The following is a 20,219-nucleotide window of genomic DNA, read 5'->3' on the forward strand; positions in this document are numbered from 1 at the left end:
GATTCAAAACCTAAGATTAACAGTAGACTATATTGCAAGTCACGATAAGATGCTATGTGACGAGTGCAAGGCTATGGTATTGTCTGATTCTGTCACTGACCGACAGGAAAAGAGGCTGCAGAAAGAATGAAAACCTCCCGAAGTTAAACTGAATGAACTATAGGTAAATTACCGCAATGAATTAGGCTGTTTATAAATTTATTGATTTTTTTTTTCTTTTTTAATGTGTCCGACTCTGGGCAAAGGCTTCAGGGCCTATATCTCAGGGGCAGTAGCCTATCCCAAGGCCCAGTAGTCCTCCTACACCTCCACATGTCACCACTTCGGCGCTTGGTGTCACAACAACGTGGTCATATGACCCCCCCCTCTCAAAAAAAAAAAAAAAGAAGGCAAAACCTTCATTCAAGAACAAAATCAGTATTTACTTATCAGAATAAGTACCTTAGAAAAAAGGTTAAAAAATAATTATAAAAGGTGGGAAAGGTCAGAATCATGCAAAAAAATATATATATCTGCCAGATAGCCAATGGTTCCTCTAAGCATTAAAGACAGACAGTAACCACCATCTGCCCCCCTGTGCCTATGAAGAAACCTTTGAAGCAGGTCCCCAGACCAGGACGCTAAAACAGCAAGTGACGGACAGCAAGGGGAACCAGGCAGTCATAAGTTCACAGCTACTGAACACCACAAATAGGAAAAGTACCTTGATGTGTTTTGGCCTTGTGGAGAGAATGAAGAATGAGAGACTGACTAAAAAAGTCTATGAGAGTGAGGTGGAGAGGGAGAGGGGGAAGAGAAGACCCTGAACTGATCTTCATTAATACAAACTCTAAACACTTAACAACCAAACCTGAGTGATTAGGAAAGTGAAAAATATAACAAGTATCGCGATTTCTGATAGGAAACCTCATATTTGCACTAATAGAGCCAGTGCCTTTACGAATAATAAGAATTTACAAATAATGCAGTCCTAATCCCTGAAACCCCCCAATAAATTGTACAATTGTCCTAAAATTATTCTAGTCCACAAAAGGACAATAAATTAACACGAAACATGAACACAGAAATCAGTAAAGAATAATATTGTACAGTATTTGTACACTCATCTATGTAGGTCACGCATCCCACGCCACCGCAGGTGATTTAAAATGCCTGAAAAAATAAATTTTCCTAGCTCACACGAATAATACAGAAAAAAACACAATTAATGGATTATATTTGCCATATTTTCGACTGATAGGGATAATGATGTGATACGGGTATTGCTCGTACAGATATTAGGAAGTTTACTGTAATAGCAAATAACAATGACCAAGATGAGCGAAAAAAATCGACTTATAACAGTGATGAATATTTGGCCACCAGGAGGCGGATTCTGAAAGCTCAAAAATCCTCTTAAACCTACCATCTTTGGGCGTAAGAGCAACTTTTCACTTAAGTGCATATTCTGGAGCCCTAGAAAACGAGCGCAAACCCTACACAGCGTTGTCAATTCTCCTCTTAGAGTTGCGCCATGTGAAGGGCAGCCCTAAGTACATCGTAAGCCTTATAACTCTCCTATTTTTACAAATGTTATAGCTCAAACATCTCCTAAATCCTCAGAATTAAATCACACATCAATTAATCTTTAAGTGCATACAACTGTTGCGATTTTTCAAAAAATAATAAGTACAAGTGGCAGCAGACCGTCGTAGACGATGCCAGAATACTGCATTGGAGCAAGTACTACTTCGACATAGGTGGTAAAACTAGCATTACTGCAAACAAATTACAGTCTAATGATATAATGTTCACAACAAATAGATTAAACAAGCCAGTGTAAATAAGAAACTCATCTAAAATATAGTGATAGCCTACATGACACAATGTCGAAAAAATTATGAATCAGCACACTTATTTCTTCCTCTGAGAAGTTCACTGCACTTCTTTACATAATATTTTGATGGTCCACTGCTTCAATACTGTCATGGAAAGTATGACTGTCGGTGTGGAAACATTTTTCTGCTACCATTATGATGTCATACTCTGGCGTACTGTGATTGGTTACTCAGGTTTAAATAGAGAAACCTTCCGCTCCTTGATTGGCCAACACTTGCACTGGCGCAACCTGGTGTTGGTCTTAAGATTGTCGTACAACACTTTCCAGAATACCACTTATCAAAACCTCATACGCACATCGCAAAAGTTCTCGTACATTTTCTCTTAACCCAGACACCTTCCAGAATCCTCTACCAGATTCCTAAATGGCCTTCCACACAGGGCATGAACAGGCAGAAAACGTGACTAATGAGACAAGGCACAATAATCAACAGACACCTCAAGGATTCTCACACTTGTCACAAAGTCTGCCTTCGAAAGAGTCAGCATAAAATCTTAAACAAATAGTCTTTAATTCTGACACAAATCTACATGTGTTTCCAAACAAGAATAATAAATGGTTTTACCTAATCGAGGCTGTCTATTGGATATTGATGCTTAATGAATAAAATAAGGTAGAATGAAAATGTAAACAAGATCAAAGCTTAAAACTTGTACAAAAATATGCATGTGAACTTCCTTGATTTTTCAGGTATTTCACATAAGCTGTTTTTATTTCTGACAATGAGTATTATGCTTTCAGGACGGTGCAGTGCTTACAAATTTTAGTACCTTAACAAAGAACAATATCATGCTTTCTGGACTGTGCAATGATCAAACAATTTCATCTTTTTGTAAGGAACAATACCCAATCTGTTTGAAATTGAGTTTGTAAATCAGTGAAAAACCAATACTAATAAAATGCAATGAAACTCTGGTTGTATTTGTACTCTCACTGTCTTAAATCTGATGACATACAGAAAGACATGACATTCATCCCAAAGTATGACGAATACATGTGGAGAAATCGAACCATCTGAAACACTCATACACAAGTACAGATAGGATATTCACTGTATTTCGCCTGCTGTAAATTTTCTTCAGATGGAACCGGGATGATAGGCTTTTCTTTGACTGATCTTTTCATTTTCCCCAGACTGTAGCAAATAATTATATTAATCATTGAATAGGCTTCCCAAACTGGAGTTGGATGTGGTTTTTCCTTAACCCACCACGTGCCAGTGCAGTTTTAAAACAGTCTGACATAATGCTGCAGCCAGTGCCAGTGCCGTTTTAAAACGGTCTGACATAATGCTGCAGCCATTGCTAGTGCCGTTATAAAACGGTCTAAAATAAAAAACTTCACTGTGATCGCATTTTTCAAGATTTGCTGGTAAAAATTGGCAGGCATGTAAGGTAACTGTTCCTCTACCATCCCCCAGGCTGTCAAGGCCATAAATTCACTCGCTTCCCCCTTCACACTCACTCTGCCTCACTCTGCGTGTGTTCCTCACCCAGTGCTGTACATAGTGAAGGCATTTTGTAAATATTTTCATGTAAGTGTAAGTTGTAAATATTTTCTTGTAAGTGTAAGGACTATATAGAGAAGTCAATTGTAAATACCTTCTTGTAAGTCCTAGGACTGTACGTAATGGTCAGGTTGTACCTATCTTCAAGTATGTGTAAGATAATGCATTCACAAAGAGAAAGACACATAAATTGTGATAGATGCTGAAGTAATAAGTAATCAGAAAAATGTACTGAACATTGCTATACCTTTCCAGCATAAATACCTGAGTACTGTATACCTTACATAGAAACGGCTTTCTCTCACGTACGTGGTGAGCATGAGATAGCGGTTATACCTGTAAACGAGTATGCAGGACTCAATAAAACGCATTTCCGAGCCTCGGTGAGCATTTTAATGGCGAAATTCGTTGTTTCCACATCAAAATCTATCATTTTAGCCAAAAAAAAAAAAAAAAACGTAGACAAATGGCCGGCACTGGGGTGACCCATAGGGCTAAAAATAGCCGGCACATGGCGGGTTAACTGCTTCACTATTTGAGGTCTGGCCCAAGTTAATTAAAATGCTCTCTTAATAGTAATAATAATTTGCCATCGGTAGTGAAGGGTTACAGGTGCAGTCTGGGAATAATATTGTGTCAGATGGAAAGTGCAGTCCAGAAGAAATGTGTGTCGATGTAGGTGGTGTCCGGGAAAAATGTTCAGTCAGATGGAGGTTCAGTCTGAGTCAATATTTTTGTCAGACGGAGGTGCAGTCTGGGTCAATAATTGTGTAAGATGAAGGTGCAGTCGGGGCCAATAGATGGGTCAGATGGAGGTGCAGTTTAAGTCAACAGTTGTGTCACATGGAGATGCAGTTGGAGCCAATAATTGTGTCAGGTGGAATTGTAATTTGGGTCAATGGTTGTCAGGTGGAGGTGCAGTTGAGGTCAATAATTGCTTCGGATGGGGGTAAAGTCTGGAAGAAAAATACTGTGTGAAATGGAGGTGCAGCCAGGACCAGTAACTGCGCCAGATCCAGGTACGGTCTGGGAAAATGTTGTGTAAAAAAGTCAGTGGTAACAGAGGTGTATGTACATTGTCTTTTGACTTTCAAGCATTATGTTTTGAGTCCATGTGTACCGTCTCCCTCACAGACTCTCGGACAACTTTTAATTCCAATTGTACAGTACACACAGACGTTATGTAAGGTTCACCACCACGGTCTTTCCTTAGATGAGGATCGGATGCTTTCTGGACGGAGGGAGGTCTGCATGAGGTCTTATATGGTTCTTGCACACGATCAGTTTCGAAATTCTCCAGATTCGAAGCACGGTGCTGAAGTGCGTTATTTCGTAAGGTTACTTTTATATCTGAACCCTTCTCAGTTAATTTCCATGGTTTGTTCCATTAGACTTAACTATAGTAAAATGGAAGAAATCTACCAGTTAGAAAAGGACTACCACAGATAACTTTTCAGTCACATTGCCTAATTTCCAATCAAATTGCCCACCTTTCCATTCACACTGCTTGGCTTCACTGTCGCACTGCCAGATTCACTTTTCTGACAAGAATAAGAGTTCCAATCGTATTCTGGATCATACAGTGCAGTCTAAATACAGTTAGATAAAGAAATGCATAATAGGTTACTGGATTTCAAAGAGTTAAAACTGATTATGTAGAGAGGCAACTGACGACTGCTTAAACACAATTTAGAGAATGACTTATTTATATGGTTGATGATGATGATGATGATAGTTCATGGAAAGTGGGAAAAAGGTCATGATAATAATGATGGTGATATTAATGATGATAATGATGATTTGTAAATTCGTGGGAAATTGGTCATGATAATGATGTTCTTGGATTTTTGGGAAAATTTCATTATAATTGTAATAATGATAATAATAATAATAATAATAATTTGTAATAATAAAGTAATAAATAATAATAATAATAATAAAGTAATAAATAATAATAATAATAAAAAGTATTTAGGGCTGAATTCTAATTGCATGCCAAAATGCTAATGGCTAAGGTACTGTACAAGTTACTGACAAATCAGGTTTAAAGGAAGTTTGGAAAACTCTCAAGTTCAGTTACCATTTTTCACAAAAAGTCAATCCATATAAAACTAGAATGGCACTCAGTAGGGCGCATACCTCTGCCAAGGTCCAACATGCAGTTCCTTTTAATGCAGTCGAGTCTAATCTAATATCAAAATCTTGAATCCGCACCTTTATCCGGATCCGCACCAAAATTTAATGGAGTCTATTCTGGGCCAAGGCCCATTATTCTACCAAGTTTCGTGGAAATCTGGCTAGTAGTTTTTGTGTAATCTTGCTCACAGACCAACCAACCAACAAACAAACAAACGGACAGGGGTGAAAACATAACCTCCTTGGTGGAGGTAAATTTATATGGCGGCTGGCATTTGGTCGTCTTTGTTCAAATCAATTGGTATTTCCTGAAAGTTTGGTGAAAAATCGTCCACAACTTTTCGAAATATTTGGCGACACACACACACACACACACACACACACACACACACACACACACACACACACACACACACACACACACACACACACACACACACACACACTGACAAAAATTATGTCGCCTCGACTTGCTAAAGGTGGGAGCTAATTGCTTTATCAATTTTTCATTCGTCTGTGTCACGCTTGGATTGCAGAAATGAAAGGCAGTGTGCAGGTGCTCGTGGTGACTCTGGCAACTCGCTTTGTACTGGCTGCCAAGCACGTGCCGCTGCCAAAACGTAAGTAGCTTATTGTGCTGTATACTGTGCCCGTAAGTAACATTCCACTAGAAACTCATGAGTATCAGTCAGCTGATGTGGGCGTGGCTATGATAGTGGAAGTAGGAAATGAACAAAATGCTGCAGGGTAGATACTTTAAGCAATGACTGAGCAGTTCCCACAACACACGAGAAATCTCTTGTCGGGGTGGAAGCGGGAGCGTTATAAACCACCCTGTATAATGTCAGTATACTGACAGCAGCAGCAGCAGCAGCAGAAAAATAATTACCTAAGTGGTTCTAGTAGACTGACAAATGTTCTATAATACAAAGTATTTTTTAAATTTTCTAAACTGTAATAACTGTCATTATCAAAGTTTGATTCAAATACTCTAAACTGTATTAATAGCTTGATCTGTCTATCTATTTATGACCAGACGCCTTAAGGGGTGACCACAAACAAATCGTTTCCGTGTCGCCCTGTTCCTCGCCATTTCACTGCCCTGCTCCCAGCTCACACCCCTTTCTCTCACATACCTCTCCAATCCATCCCTCCATCTCACCCTTGGCCTCCCCCTGCTTTTCGTCCCCCCCCCCCCATCCACCTCACTCACATACACTCTCCTCGTCAGTTTCTCTTTCCCCATCCTCTCCACATGGCTAAACCACCTCAGTGTGTTTCTCCTAACTTTTTTTTATCACATCCACATCCACACCACAATGCTCCGTCAATTGAAAATTGATATATAATTTAAAGTTTTGTTAATGCATTCTAGTAGTTATAGCTTTATAGTTGTAAGATAATTCAAAGTTTCTTTCATTTACTCTTGTTATATTACTGTAGCTTGATAAATATTAGGTAATTCAGAGTTTGTCTTATAAACTTTGAGGTGTAATAATAAACTTATATATGTAAACGTAGATGATTCAGAATGTTTAAATTTGTCTAAGTTGTAATAATAGCATGATAAATGTTAGATTTTTTTTTTTTTCAGATACTCTTGTTCAACAGTAATAATAACTTGATAAATAATAGATACTTCAGTTTGTTTCAAATGCTTTAAACTGTAATTACACTTTGATAAATCAGGCTATTCAAAGTTTCCTTTATATACCCTTTACGTAATAGTAGCTTAGCAAATGTTAGATATTTCTGTGTTTATTTCGAATACCCATTCGTGGGTAGTTGAAGTGTGGAATATGCAAATTTAATGCAATAAACACGATTTAAAAATAAGTATAAGAACAGAAATAACAGCTTATGTCTTCTGTGTTATTAGAGTTCATTTACTTTTACTTGGCGATGTTTGTCTTTTTGCAGCTTTTTAACGTAGCTCAGAGGCAGAAGAAGACAATACTTCAGTCCTGCATACTCTCCGTAGCACTTTCTCTTGAGTAACATCATATTCTAGTGTTAATCGCTTCTTAAAGCTCGCAATGAAGACAATACTTCGGCCCTACGGACTTCCCACAGCACTTTTTAGCGTCTTGCGGCATTCTAGTGTTAATCGCTTCTTTCAACTCAGTATTGAAGACGAGACACCAATACTACACCTCGTTAAAATGAACAAAAAATATTATGTACTAAATATTTATCAACAAGACATTCTGTTTAAGAGAGGGTAACAAAACAGCATCAGGCTGTAGGCATTATCCAGTGGCATATCCTCAAAAATGATAATGGAAGAAAATCCATGCATCCATCCATCATCCAATCCTACATTGCCCCATGAGGAGCGTAGGAGCCCGGGGCTAGGCATTTGGTCCCGACATGTAAGATGAGAGTGACCAACCTCACTCATCCCTGAGTGGCATTACATGAGCAATCAACCCCAACCACCCCTTAAATATAAACCTTCACCGGCTCAATCCGATTGGAGCGCAATAATTACCCACTAAACCACCAGGCGCCAAAGTTTGGTTATATGGTTACCACCCACCGTAGTAAATGGTTACCTGGTGTACAGGAAACCATTTGGCTTGTCACTCTGTGTAGAGTCACCCACAGGCAGAAGGAAAAGGAAAGAATGAAGGAAAGAAAGACAGAAGAAGAAGTGTAAAGTTACCCGTAGGCAGAAGGACAAGAAAAGAATGAAGGAAAGGAAGACAGAAGAGGATGGAAGGAAAGAAGGATGGAGGAGAGGAAGGGAAGACACCCGACAGCATCAAGTGGATGGTGAGCGCCCCCACCTACCACAAATACTGGAAGAGAATAATATAAATAATTGCATAAAACACTTAACTGCAACTGTTTTGATGAAATATTTTGTTATACTCTTTTTACTTAAAGTTGGCCTAATATTGCCATATCCTTGACTGATGAATTATAACATGAGATTAACGGTAGAATATGATGCTAGTCGCGAAGAAGTGCAACGTTAAAGACGTAGCTCCATACCATTATTTTTTCCTGCCACTGAGCTACGTGAAATAATATACAATCAAGGCCAAGTAAAAGTGGAAGTACTATACTTATGGATCATCAAGTTATTGCATTTACTTTCGTGGGAATGCAGGCTGTATGGACGATGAGCATAATACTGTTTGTCTGCCAGAAGCAACGTTATCAAAAACAAAGTTGCGTCTCAGAATGTTTGTCTGTTGTCTCAGAATGTTTGTCTGTTTTATGAGTAGTGTACAGACAAATCCTGTATATCTCTACAATACTTTTGTTTCGTAGAATATATAGAAGGAAAATAAATTAAATATAGAAAAAAATCATACACCAGATTTCAGGTGTTCCCAATGCATAAAACAATGAAATAAATAAATAAATAAATAAAAATAAAGGCGCGGCACACTTTTCCGAAACATGTGACTGACGAGATGAAACGAAGCACTGGGTTAGAACCGCTTCATTATCTGAGTCTGAACATTGAACGGACCCCTGAGCCTCATTTCCTCTTGTCGATCACATGTTTGGAGCAAGTGTGCCGGCACTTTAATAGTGGGGTATTGTTTGGGACGTCCTACTGACACTGCTTCATCATTCTAATAACAAACTCCTCCAAAGGTAGCGACCATGAAGGAATTGGGGAGACAGAGGCGCTTCATGCTGTCCTGGGAGCTGCATCGCGGTGGCCGATATCTGTTATCATCATTAGAGATAGATACTCAAAGGTAGTTTATGGCGTAACCTTACCGAAACACATTTCTGTTCCGTGCACCATTTTTGTACTTTTTCTAATTCAGGAGTCTACGTTAGGCTTATTTGCTTCATATCAGGTTAGGCTAGTTTGTTAGTAATTTAGGTTCATCCGTTAAGTTAGGATAGATTTACTTAGGTTATAGTAAAAAAAAAAAAAAAAGACTGATCATCCTGGCAAAATCACACTTAGCACACAGTGCAAAAATGGTATACAGAACAGAATACTGCACCCCACAGGCACATTTCCGTACTGTCCGTCATTTTAGAATTGCACAGTCGTCTAAGATGATTACTTTTACTTAACTAAATCTAGAACTAACCAATGGTCGGTGATTCTGACGTTGCCCGGATTATTGTTCTTTTGCATCATATTTCACATAGTTCATTGGCAGAATCAGACAAGACTGTAGCGCCACATCCATTCCATAGCATTGCCTCATGATTAGCATAATTTTCTTGTTTTAATCTCTTGCTTTTGCTTAGTAATAAAAATGAGGAGATGGGATTTTTAGACTAAGTTACAGTAAAAAGGGTATAGTCTCTCCTAACTTAACCTGACGACCTAACCTGATTCAGCTTAACCTAACTGAACTGAACCAATCCGTGCCAAAATTAAAAACCTAAGCTAAGCTAGCCTTACACTATGATCCTAACATGATATGACCTGGTCCTCTTGTAAATAGAGTGCCTATATCAACTGTCACTTCTGTTTATAAACAAATAACGTGAAGAGCCATATGCTTGTTATCTACAACTATTAACTTTTGATACAAAGGCTGTTTACTTCTAATTCCTTGCAAATGTTGCACGACTTCGTCAGCTTAGAAAAGTGCAGTTTTACTCAAAGCAAGGGCTAGTGTAGGAGCATATTAGCCTCCGAGTCACTCGTACCGATAAGAGAACTGGGCCAGATTAGAGCCCCCAGGGTGGCTAAAGCAAGTTTCCCTGCGTCTACCTGGATGCTAGGCAATGTTACCCGACCATTGTAGTTGAAAGTCTACATGGTTTCTTTTGGGGAACCCTTTTATGTTCTTTTTACCCTTTTATGTTCTTTTTATGTATTGCACACCAGTCACCATGGTGCCCATTGGCCTGGCGGCGTGCTTATCTGAAATCTTTCTCTGAGTTGGTCTTGAACTGGGTGGGCATACATTAACTGCTTCTCGAACTCCATCTCTGCTTTCTCTAATCCCTCCTAATGAGTGACATACTAGATTATGAAATATATATTTCTATTTAATTTAGTTGGCTTTTTGGAGGGTCTGCCAAATACAGAGAATGTTGTTCTAGCGAACAATACACACTGATATATTTGGCAATATAAGATGTGACAAAAAGCAAAGTCAGATCGTCAAGTTTACTAATGCAGTCTCTAAATGAAGTTTGTTAGCGCTGGTGATGTCGGAGCAGTGTGGGGTGTGGCTGAGTTTGAGGTGGGTGTGGACAACCAGGATGCTAACATGACAAAGGCACAGTTGTCCCAGGTGGTCAGCCAGGCTCGCCAGGTAGGTCACTCTCACATACCAATTAAGTTTTCTGTTACTAGCCTTCTGATAGACATTTCAGCCAGTGGCAACCTAATCTAGCCAATGTATCCTAACCTTCATTAACCAAGATCAGTGTAATTTTTACCCAAATCTGTGTAATCTTTACCCCATTGATGTCACCAGCTGCAGCAGAATTTGGGATCTGTGACGGTGGTGGTGGTGAGTGACGATCCAGCTTTCTTTGTTGCCTTCACCCAGTTGTCCCTTAAGGCTCGCCTCCTGGTTTGGTCAACAAGGTTTCTCGTCCTCACCCGCCTCACGCTTTACGGCCTCCACCACCTCCTTAAAACACTTTCCATGACAAACTCTATGCTCGTCTTATTCTCTCACGCCGACACAAAACGGTAAGGTTAAATTAATAGTCTCAGAATATTTATGTTTTTTTTCAAGAAGTTGAAATATTGTCGAACTGTGAATGAATAGAAAGAGTTGGTTGGTGACTCTACTGTTTTTCTTACATATACGCAAGGCATATTAAGATAATTTTCTTAAGCTTTTATATTTGCGTTTTGTTTGTACATAGGTGTATACCAAAATTATTTTTCCCACTGGACTAATTAAAAAAGTTCTTTATCTGTTGAAGATCATTAAAGCTCTTTCCTTTTATAATATACCTTTGAATCCTCAGGGCAGAGGACGCCAATTCCCTATGATTGGACTTTTTCCCCAGTAACAACCTTTGAGATGTTCTGGGCGTTTGTCTGACACATTTCTATAGTACGTGCATATTTCTTGCCTTTTCTCAAACATCATGAAACATTTCTCGTCCAGGTGATATCTTTTCCTGTCTTATACTCATCTGTCTTGGTCTACTGATGTCGGCCATTATTCTGTAGCATCCTTTAACACCCGTATTTCCATTACAAAGGTGGTAGTTGTACGAAAATGTCTAATTTTCGAATTTCCAGAGTTATATATTCTGAACTCTTTACACTCTGACTATGGCTAACCAGTTTATGAAGATATAATTGTTTTCCTTATCATCCAGACTTACAGTATCTGAGATGTCACTTATGTAGTTTAACACCTTTTTTTCTATTTCTCCTTTTGCAGAAGTCAAAATTCTAGGATTCCGTAAAGCTCACTATTAATTTTGCTGTTTTCTCCATTATGCTGACCCAACTAGTGCTCAAACACTGATCTATTCTGTAATATAATTATGATCTAGAGCAGCTTGCGTAGAAAACTACCTGAACCCTGACCATCTTGAAGGATGCTGAAATGTACCTCATCCATTACTAACCAAATAAATGTGTGCTTAATGTGATAAGCATTGTGCAGCTCTAATCAGTCTTTTCTCAGTAACTTGTCATCTCACGGCAGGAAGGATTCTGATCCCCATAGGAAGCAATATTTTTGGCAGTTATAATTTTGCGGGGTAGGAAGTCTCAGGCAGTGCATTGACTTCCCCTGTAATGAATATTGCTTACATGGCCAACAGCCTTCTGAGTGTTGATAATCATGTTATAAAGGTTACTGTTGAAGCTATAGAAGCATTTATGATGTTTTTTTTTACATATTCTGACAAATGTCAGATAACTTCCTTACAAACACACCTACTCAGATGCTGTCCACATCAAACAGATGACTCATTGAAACTGTACTGTGCTTCCACCACCTTACCTTTAATTCAAATGTACTTTGTATCTAGTTGGAATAATTCTGAATTGTCCTTTGTCTTTTCAAAAATAATTCTAGTTACTTCACTTACAGTGAGTTTCCAATACAAACTCTTCCTGTGTCTTCTAGTACAGTGCCAAAATCTCATGCAGTATCCCTCCTGTCTCCATCCTCTCTTATTCAAAAGGCGCTTGTTCCAGTAACACTGATAAAGAACCATTGATCACAATTGTGCTCAGATGTTGACAGATGCAGCGTGTGCAGCCATGAACTAATGTTCGCTGACACTGCTGCCAGTGGCATTGGAAGGTGTTACAGTAACTATTTTTGGGATGCTAGCATGAAGCACATACACACACACACACACAAAGAAATATGAGAAGGAAGGATACTCGCTGTCGTCTAGGGGAAAAAAAAAGAGAAATATGGAAGGAAGGACACAGTGCTGTGAGAGAAGTGTTGAGGAACTTTTTCTCATAATTGCACTTGCAGGTGCCAGACTCTTCTTCCGATATCACTGTAAAGGTATTAATATATCACAACTATCTCTGTTCTTTCATGTTGTCAGGTGCAGTGTGTATGTGGAGCTGCCCTATAGTGCCCTGGATTCGAAGCCAGTGCGAGTTACCTCCTGGGACCCTCGCCGAGGTTTAATTATTTCATCTGACACCCAGCTTTTCCCTGAAAAATTCAGCAGGTATTCCACTGGCGGGGTATACTGTAGCTGCAAAGGAGTGATCAGGCATTCCATAAAACTGTCTTGAAACTGTGTCAGATCGAAATGAGAGGGTGTTAGTGAAGTGTTAAGGAATACTTTTCAAGTAGGTTCGAAATGTTAACATCTTGCATCATTAGTTAAGGACCTTGGTGAAGCTGTGTCAAAAGTAAACAAGGTCTTGCTAAAGTAATTAAAAGTAAGGGGAACTGTACATCTCTTACACCATTTCAAAGCCGTGTCGAAAGCAATTATCTATTTATTTATCTATTGCCAGACGCCTTAATTGCGTAAGGAGTGGCCAGAAACAAAATCACCCCCTCTCCCCCTCAGTTTTACTCCTTTCCCAACTCTCTCATCTACTTCTGCACCTCTTCCTTCCATCTCATCCTCGGCCTCCCTCTCCCTCTCCCCCCTCCACCTCACTCAAATACACTCTCCTCGTTAGTCTCTCTCTCTCTCTCTCTCTCTCTCTCTCTCTCTCTCTCCATCCTCTCCAAACTTCCCACGCTTTCTATCACATCCACATCCACACCAAAAGGCTCCTTCACTTCCTCATTTGGCAGTCTGTCTCTCAGTGTAACTCCACATGCACCTCTCGAATAACTAATATCCACTGCTCTCACTCATGACCTGTGACCTTCCAACAAAGTCCAAGCTTCGTTTTCATACGTTAGAGTTGGGATCGCAGTACTATCATGTATCGACTTTATTGAGTCCATTCTCACTTCCCTATTTCTTATCACTCCTTCCAAAGAACCAGCAACATTTCATACTTGTATCCTTTCAAACACTTCATCCCCCAAACTTCTATCTATCTATCTATCTATCTGTCTATATACCTAGGGTGCTTCCCCCAAGGAATGGGAGGTAGCCGTGACAGGACGACACACTCCAAATTTACTCATCCACTCAAACACATTTATTTTCCTCTTAGCCCCAAAGGGGAGAAGGGACAGATCCTCACCGCATCACACCGCACGAGGGTCAACTGCACAGTGCAATCAGTGACATCTGCAGCAGGGTCCGACAGCAAAGCTAGTTTACCCCTGCCACATCATAATGGACCCATCCCTTTACCCACACCTGACCTGATCAGCTGATCAGACAAAATACGGGAGAATATCCTCTCAGAGCTGTGTCATCATTTATTCAGTCACAATTTCTCTTCAGTCATTTCTCCCATGCACAGTCACTCTTCCTTGCTCAGCAGACATCCCTCTCGCATCCAATGCTCTCTTCACACTGCCCATCCAACCTATTCGTAGTCTTCCTCTCAGCCTGACACCTTTCATATCAGATCTAGTTATCTTTTTCACCAATCACTCATTATCCATTCTCTCCATATGTCCAAACCATCGCAACACCCTCTGCTCAACTCGATCAGCCATCTCCCGAACAACTCCAGTTCTCCTTCGCACTTCTTCATTTCTCACTCGATCCATACGCATCACTCCACACACACTCCTCAGACACCTCATCTCCATTACATTCAAACTTTTCCTCTCTGCTACACCCATATTCCATGTTTCAGCCCCATATAATGCAGTCGGTACCATAACACCCTCAAACAGCCTTCTCTTTACATCTATTCTAAGTGAACGACATCTAAACACTTTTTTCATTCCTCCCAACACCTTTCCTACTTCATTCTTTGTAAACCTCACATCTGCATCTGTTCTTCCATCCACAGCAACATGTGACCCTAAATACTTAAAACACTCTACCTCCTCAAGCAAGTCACCTTTCAAAACTATATTCATCCTCCTACCATCTACCAACCTCGTACACTTCATCATTTTACTCTTATTTTCATTTACTTTAAATTTCCTCCTTCCACACATACTGCCAAATTCCTCTACCAATTGTCTCAATCTCTCCTCTGAATCAGCCACCAGTGCAGTATCATCCACAAACAGCAGCTGCTTCAGATTCCACTGTCTACCATCAACATTCACCAGATTGAGACCTCCACCTAAAACTCTTGCATTCACCTCCCTTACAACACCATCCATGTAAATGTTAAACAACCAAGGCGACATCACACATCCCTGCCGGAGCCCCACTCTCACGGGAAACCAATCACTCACAGTATTTTCCACTCTTACACACGCTCTACTATTTACATAAAAACTTATCACTCATTTTAGTAACCTACCATCAAGTCCATACAATCTTAAAATAGTCCACAAAGTCTCCCTATCAATTCTATCATATGCTTTCTCTATATCCATGAATGCCCAAAACACATCCTTGCCTTTCGCTAAATACTTTTGACACACCTGTCTCATAGCAAACACCTGATCCATGCATCCTCTCCCTCTCCTAAAGCCACACTGCTCATCACCAATTACTCTCTCTGTACCTTCTCTAACTCTCTTAATTAACACTCTACCATACACCTTACCTACAACACTCAACAGACTAATACCCCTAAAGCTAGTACATTCATACTTATCATCTTTACCTTTAGACAATGGAACCACACAAGCACTTGCCCAGTCAACTGACACCATACCTTTCACAAAGCACACATTCAACAATCTTACTAACCGGTCAACACTAGTCACTCCACCACCTTTCAGGCATTCCACAGCACACCCATCCAAACCTGCAGCTTTCCCTGTTTTCATCTCCTTTACTGCCCCCAGCACTTCCTCCCTCGTGATCAAAGAGTCATTCAATTCTCCCAACACATTTATTCTTTGCACCCTTACTTTGCCACAGCCTCAGTCTCCCTTTCCTCCTCAAAATTTAATTATCTTTTAAAATACTCCTCCCATCTCTTCCTAACTCCATCCATCCTTACACATAACAGTACCTAATACTTAAATGCACTCACATTTTCCATTTCCTCATCCGCCAGCATTACTCTACATTCAGTGACTTCATTTCTCTCGAAGTCCATAACTTTACTCTTCCCTATATTCACCCTTAGGTTCCGTTTCTTACATACACTCCCAGACTCATTCACGAAGCCTTGCAGTTCTCCTTTGTCTTCACTTAGCAATACATTCTCATCTGCAAGCAGTACCGGAAATTTTTAAAAGTTGCCCTCTCTCATTAGGGTCGTTCTAACATCCACTGCTCTAACTCGTATCTCTTTTATAACGCAGTCCATATACAGACTGAGCAACCATGAAGAAATGAAACGTCCCTGGTTCAATCCATTATTCGGATGGAAACTATCCTCATGCATTGCAGCCTTACCATCCTCATACATACTCTTCAGGTCATTCAACAACTCCCAGTTTACTTCATTTCTTCATGGTTTTCACATTCCTTGTCTGTCTTCTCTGTCATATGCTTTCTCCAAATCCATGAAGGCCACATACAACTTCTTTCTCTTCTCTAGAAACTTTTCCATCAAAGACCTATCTACAGTAACTATATACTGGCAGACGCCTTAATCCTGTAAGGGGTGGCCACAAACAAATCGCCTCCATGTCACCCTGTCCCCTGCCATTTCATCGCCCTGCTCCCAGCTCACATCCATCTCTTTCATATACCTCTCCACTCCAACCTTCCCTCTCATCCTTAGTCTTCCGCTCCCTCTCCCCCTCTAACTCACATACACTCCTCGTCAGTCTCTCTTTCTCCATCCTCTCCATATGTCCATACCACCTCAGTGTGTTTCTCCTAACGCTTCCTTTCACATCCACATCCACACCACAGTGCACCTTCACATCCTCATTTATCAGTCTGTCTCTCCATGTGACCCCACATGCTCCTTTCAAATAACTCATTTCCACTGCTGTCACTCTTGACTTTTGTCCCTCCAACAGAGTCCAAGCTTCACTTTCATACGTTAGGGTTGGTATCACAATACTGTCATGCAGTAGCTTTTTCACTTCCATGCTCACTTCCCTGTTTCTTATCACTGCTTTCAAGGAACAAGCAACTTTTCTTTCCTGTTCCACCCTTTCAAGCACTTCATCCTCTAAACTTCCATCCTTACTTATCACACTACCCAAGTACTTAAACGCACTCATATTTTCCCCTTCCTCCTATTCCAGGCTCACTGTACATTCACTGTCTTCACTTCTCTTGACGACCATAACTTTACTTTTCCCGACATTCCCCTTTAAATTCCGTTTCTTACAAACTCTGCCCAACTCATCCACCAAACTTTGCAGCTCCCCTTCGTCTTCATTTAACAACACAGTATCATCTGCAAGGAACAGTACAGGAAGTTTCCAAGCACTGCCCTCTCTCACTAGGGCTACTCCACGATCCACTGCCCTATCTTGTATCTCTTTTACAACCCCATCCATACACAGTTTGAACAACCATGGAGACATGACACCATGTCTCAATCCAACCTTCAAAAAGAAAAATTCATTCAGTTCATTATCCACACGCACTGCAGCCTTAGCACCCTCATACATACTCCTCACGGCCTTCAACAACTTCCAATCTCCTCCATATGTTCTTAATACTTTCCACAGACCTTGTCAATGCACCTTGTCATATGCTTTCTCCAAATTCATGAAGGCTGCGTACAACTTCTTTGCCTTCTCTAGAAACTTTTCCACTAAAGATTTAAGAATGAATATCTGTTCTACACAACCTCTTCCCTTCCTAAAACCTCCCTGTTCTTCTCCAACTAATTCTTCTCTTATTTCCCTGTCTCTGTCAATAAGTATCTTACCATATATTTTAGCTATTACACTAAGAAGGCAAATACCCTTATGGTTACCACACACTTCTTCAAGAACTTCTTTATCTTTAAGAGAACACTTAAGGAATTGTTGAATATAGAGAACGAAAGTAATGCGAGTATAAGTGGCTGAGGAATGGCTGGGAGCAGGAGGGATGTGAGAAGAGAGGAAGAAATCAGTAGGAAGCAATGAATAAAGTTAAAACGGAGAAAGCCCCAGGAATTGATGGGGGGGTGTGGTGAAATGCTGAAGCATGGGGGAGAGATAGTAGCAGAATGAATGTGGAAGATGTGTAGATTTGCCTGGAAGGGAGGTAGAGTCCCTGAGGTTTGGAAATCAGGTATAATTATTCCCCTGTACAAAGGAAAGGGGACTAAAGATCTAAGAATGAATAACTGATGCATGCAACCTCTTCCCTTCCTAAAACCCTCCTATTCTTCTCCAACTAATTCCTCTATTATTTAATTAATTCTGTCGATATGTTAAGTATCCTACCATATATCTTTCGTTAATTACACTAAGAAGACAAATGTCCCTATGATTGCCACACACTTCCCTTTCCCCTCTTCCTTTCTACAGGGGAATAATTATACCTGACTTCCGATCCTTCGGGACTCTACCTTCCACCCAGGTCAGTCTGCACATCTGCCATATCCACTCTAGTACCATCTCTCCCTTATGCTTCAGCATAGCACCTCACACTACGTCAATTCCTGGGGCTTTCCCTATTTTGATTTTTTTTTTTTTGTTGTTGTTGCTTCCACTACTTCCATCCTACTGATAGTTTCCTCTCTTCTCACCACTCACCTTCTCCCAGCGATTCCCTAGCCACATACATTCGCATTACTTTCATTCTCTGTGTTTAACAGTTAAGTGTTCTCTTGATCCACTCACTTTTCTGTTCCCCCCTATCTCTCTACCATTTTTATCTTTCACTCCCCTATTGATTTCTTTACCACCTTATAGAACTCTTCACCCCCTTCCAGAACATTTTCTTCAGTTCCTTCCACCTTACACTCAAAATTCTTCCAAATTCCTCATGCGCTCTCTTCCTACTCTCACTTACCAATCTTTTCCCCTCTCTCTTCCCCTCTACATGTAACTCTTTCTTCCGTCTTTCAACTTCCTGTATACCTCTGTTTCCCATCCATTCACTATATGCTTTCCTCTTTTTCTCCATAGCTTGCCTCACTTCTTTATTTCACCATGCTGTCTTTTGCATCTCTTTTGGTCTTCTGTTTACCCCACACACCACCTCACATGCTGCACAGATTTTCTGAGTGAATATCTTGCACACGCCATCCAACTCCACCATCTGCTCCAGATCATATTTACCCAATCGCTCCCCCACTTCTCTCTGATATACTGCCTTTTTTTTTTTTTTTTTAAATCCTTTTGCAACCTTTCTGCCCTCCTTGTATGGAATACTTCCTCCTGTCAATCCCTCCTATTCCTCCATTGCACTTGTAACTTGACTTTCACCATCACCAGTTGGTGGTCAGAAGGTCCACCCTCCCAACCTCTGTATGCTCTTGCATCCATTACGGTAAACACCAATTTTTTTCATCGACACACACACGATCAATCATTGCCTTCTATTCATATATAATCAATTATTCCCTTCCGTTCATTCAGTTCACCGCCACCCTTCTCATCACTCGCCATGTATAACTGTGGATCAGTTTGTGGCTAAAGAGGGTAATGACTCTCGCCAACCCCCTCCACACGCAAATGTCCAGTAGAGAACTACCATTCTCATTCACTTCTGCAGGCACACTTCACTCATGCACCACTCTATCCAGTTTCACATTCCCTACTTTTCCATACATATCTCCCAGTCAGAAACACTCTCTCATTCCCCTCAAACTTTTCCTTGCATGCTTCCACATTTGCCCAGAACATTTCTTTCACACTGCTCGCACGATCTTGCGTTTGTGCATACACACACGCAATCGCCCACATTTCTATTTCCATTTTCAGTATTACCAACACAATCCTTCAACCTCCTGATCCATACTCTCTTATATTCTCCTTCCATCTCTTGCACACAACAATACATGCACCGTCTTTTGCCCTCTCATTCTCACTTGCTCCTGCACATATACCCCATCCAACCCTCAACTCTTTCACCACTTTGTCTTCGTTAACCCGTTGTGTCCTGTCGATGTATGGGTACGTTGCAACGACTTGCATTTGCCAGTCCCGGCGACGTACCGGTACGTCGTGCAATTGCAAGGTCCCTGATTTACACAATTTTCAATTTTCGAGCGTGATTTTTCGTATGTATACACGGGACACCTTCCTCTATTCCTCTACAAGATGCCAAGCAGGGACAATGCCTTACACCGCATAACCTCCCCCCTCCCCCCCTCACGCCATTGTCTCGGCAATTCACCTGTTACCAGTG

At 40.5% G+C, this 20,219-nt stretch overlaps 1 protein-coding gene across 1 annotated transcript in view; it reads left to right on the forward strand.

Annotated features, from left to right (window-relative positions):
* Positions 1-20,219, forward strand: part of LOC145399709 (glutamate receptor ionotropic, delta-2-like) — a 119,569-nt gene that overhangs the window by 1,713 nt on the left and 97,637 nt on the right. The window contains exons 2-4 of the mRNA XM_080272255.1: positions 10,652-10,774; positions 10,940-11,160; positions 13,005-13,133. Coding sequence (XP_080128381.1) covers positions 10,652-10,774; positions 10,940-11,160; positions 13,005-13,133 — 473 coding nt within the window. The remainder of the gene's footprint in view (positions 1-10,651; positions 10,775-10,939; positions 11,161-13,004; positions 13,134-20,219) is intronic.

This window comes from Coenobita brevimanus, chromosome 50, assembly GCF_032717465.1.
Source record: "Coenobita brevimanus isolate Jiangsu-jjx chromosome 50, ASM3271746v2, whole genome shotgun sequence".
Classification (NCBI taxonomy): Eukaryota; Metazoa; Arthropoda; class Malacostraca; order Decapoda; family Coenobitidae; genus Coenobita; species Coenobita brevimanus.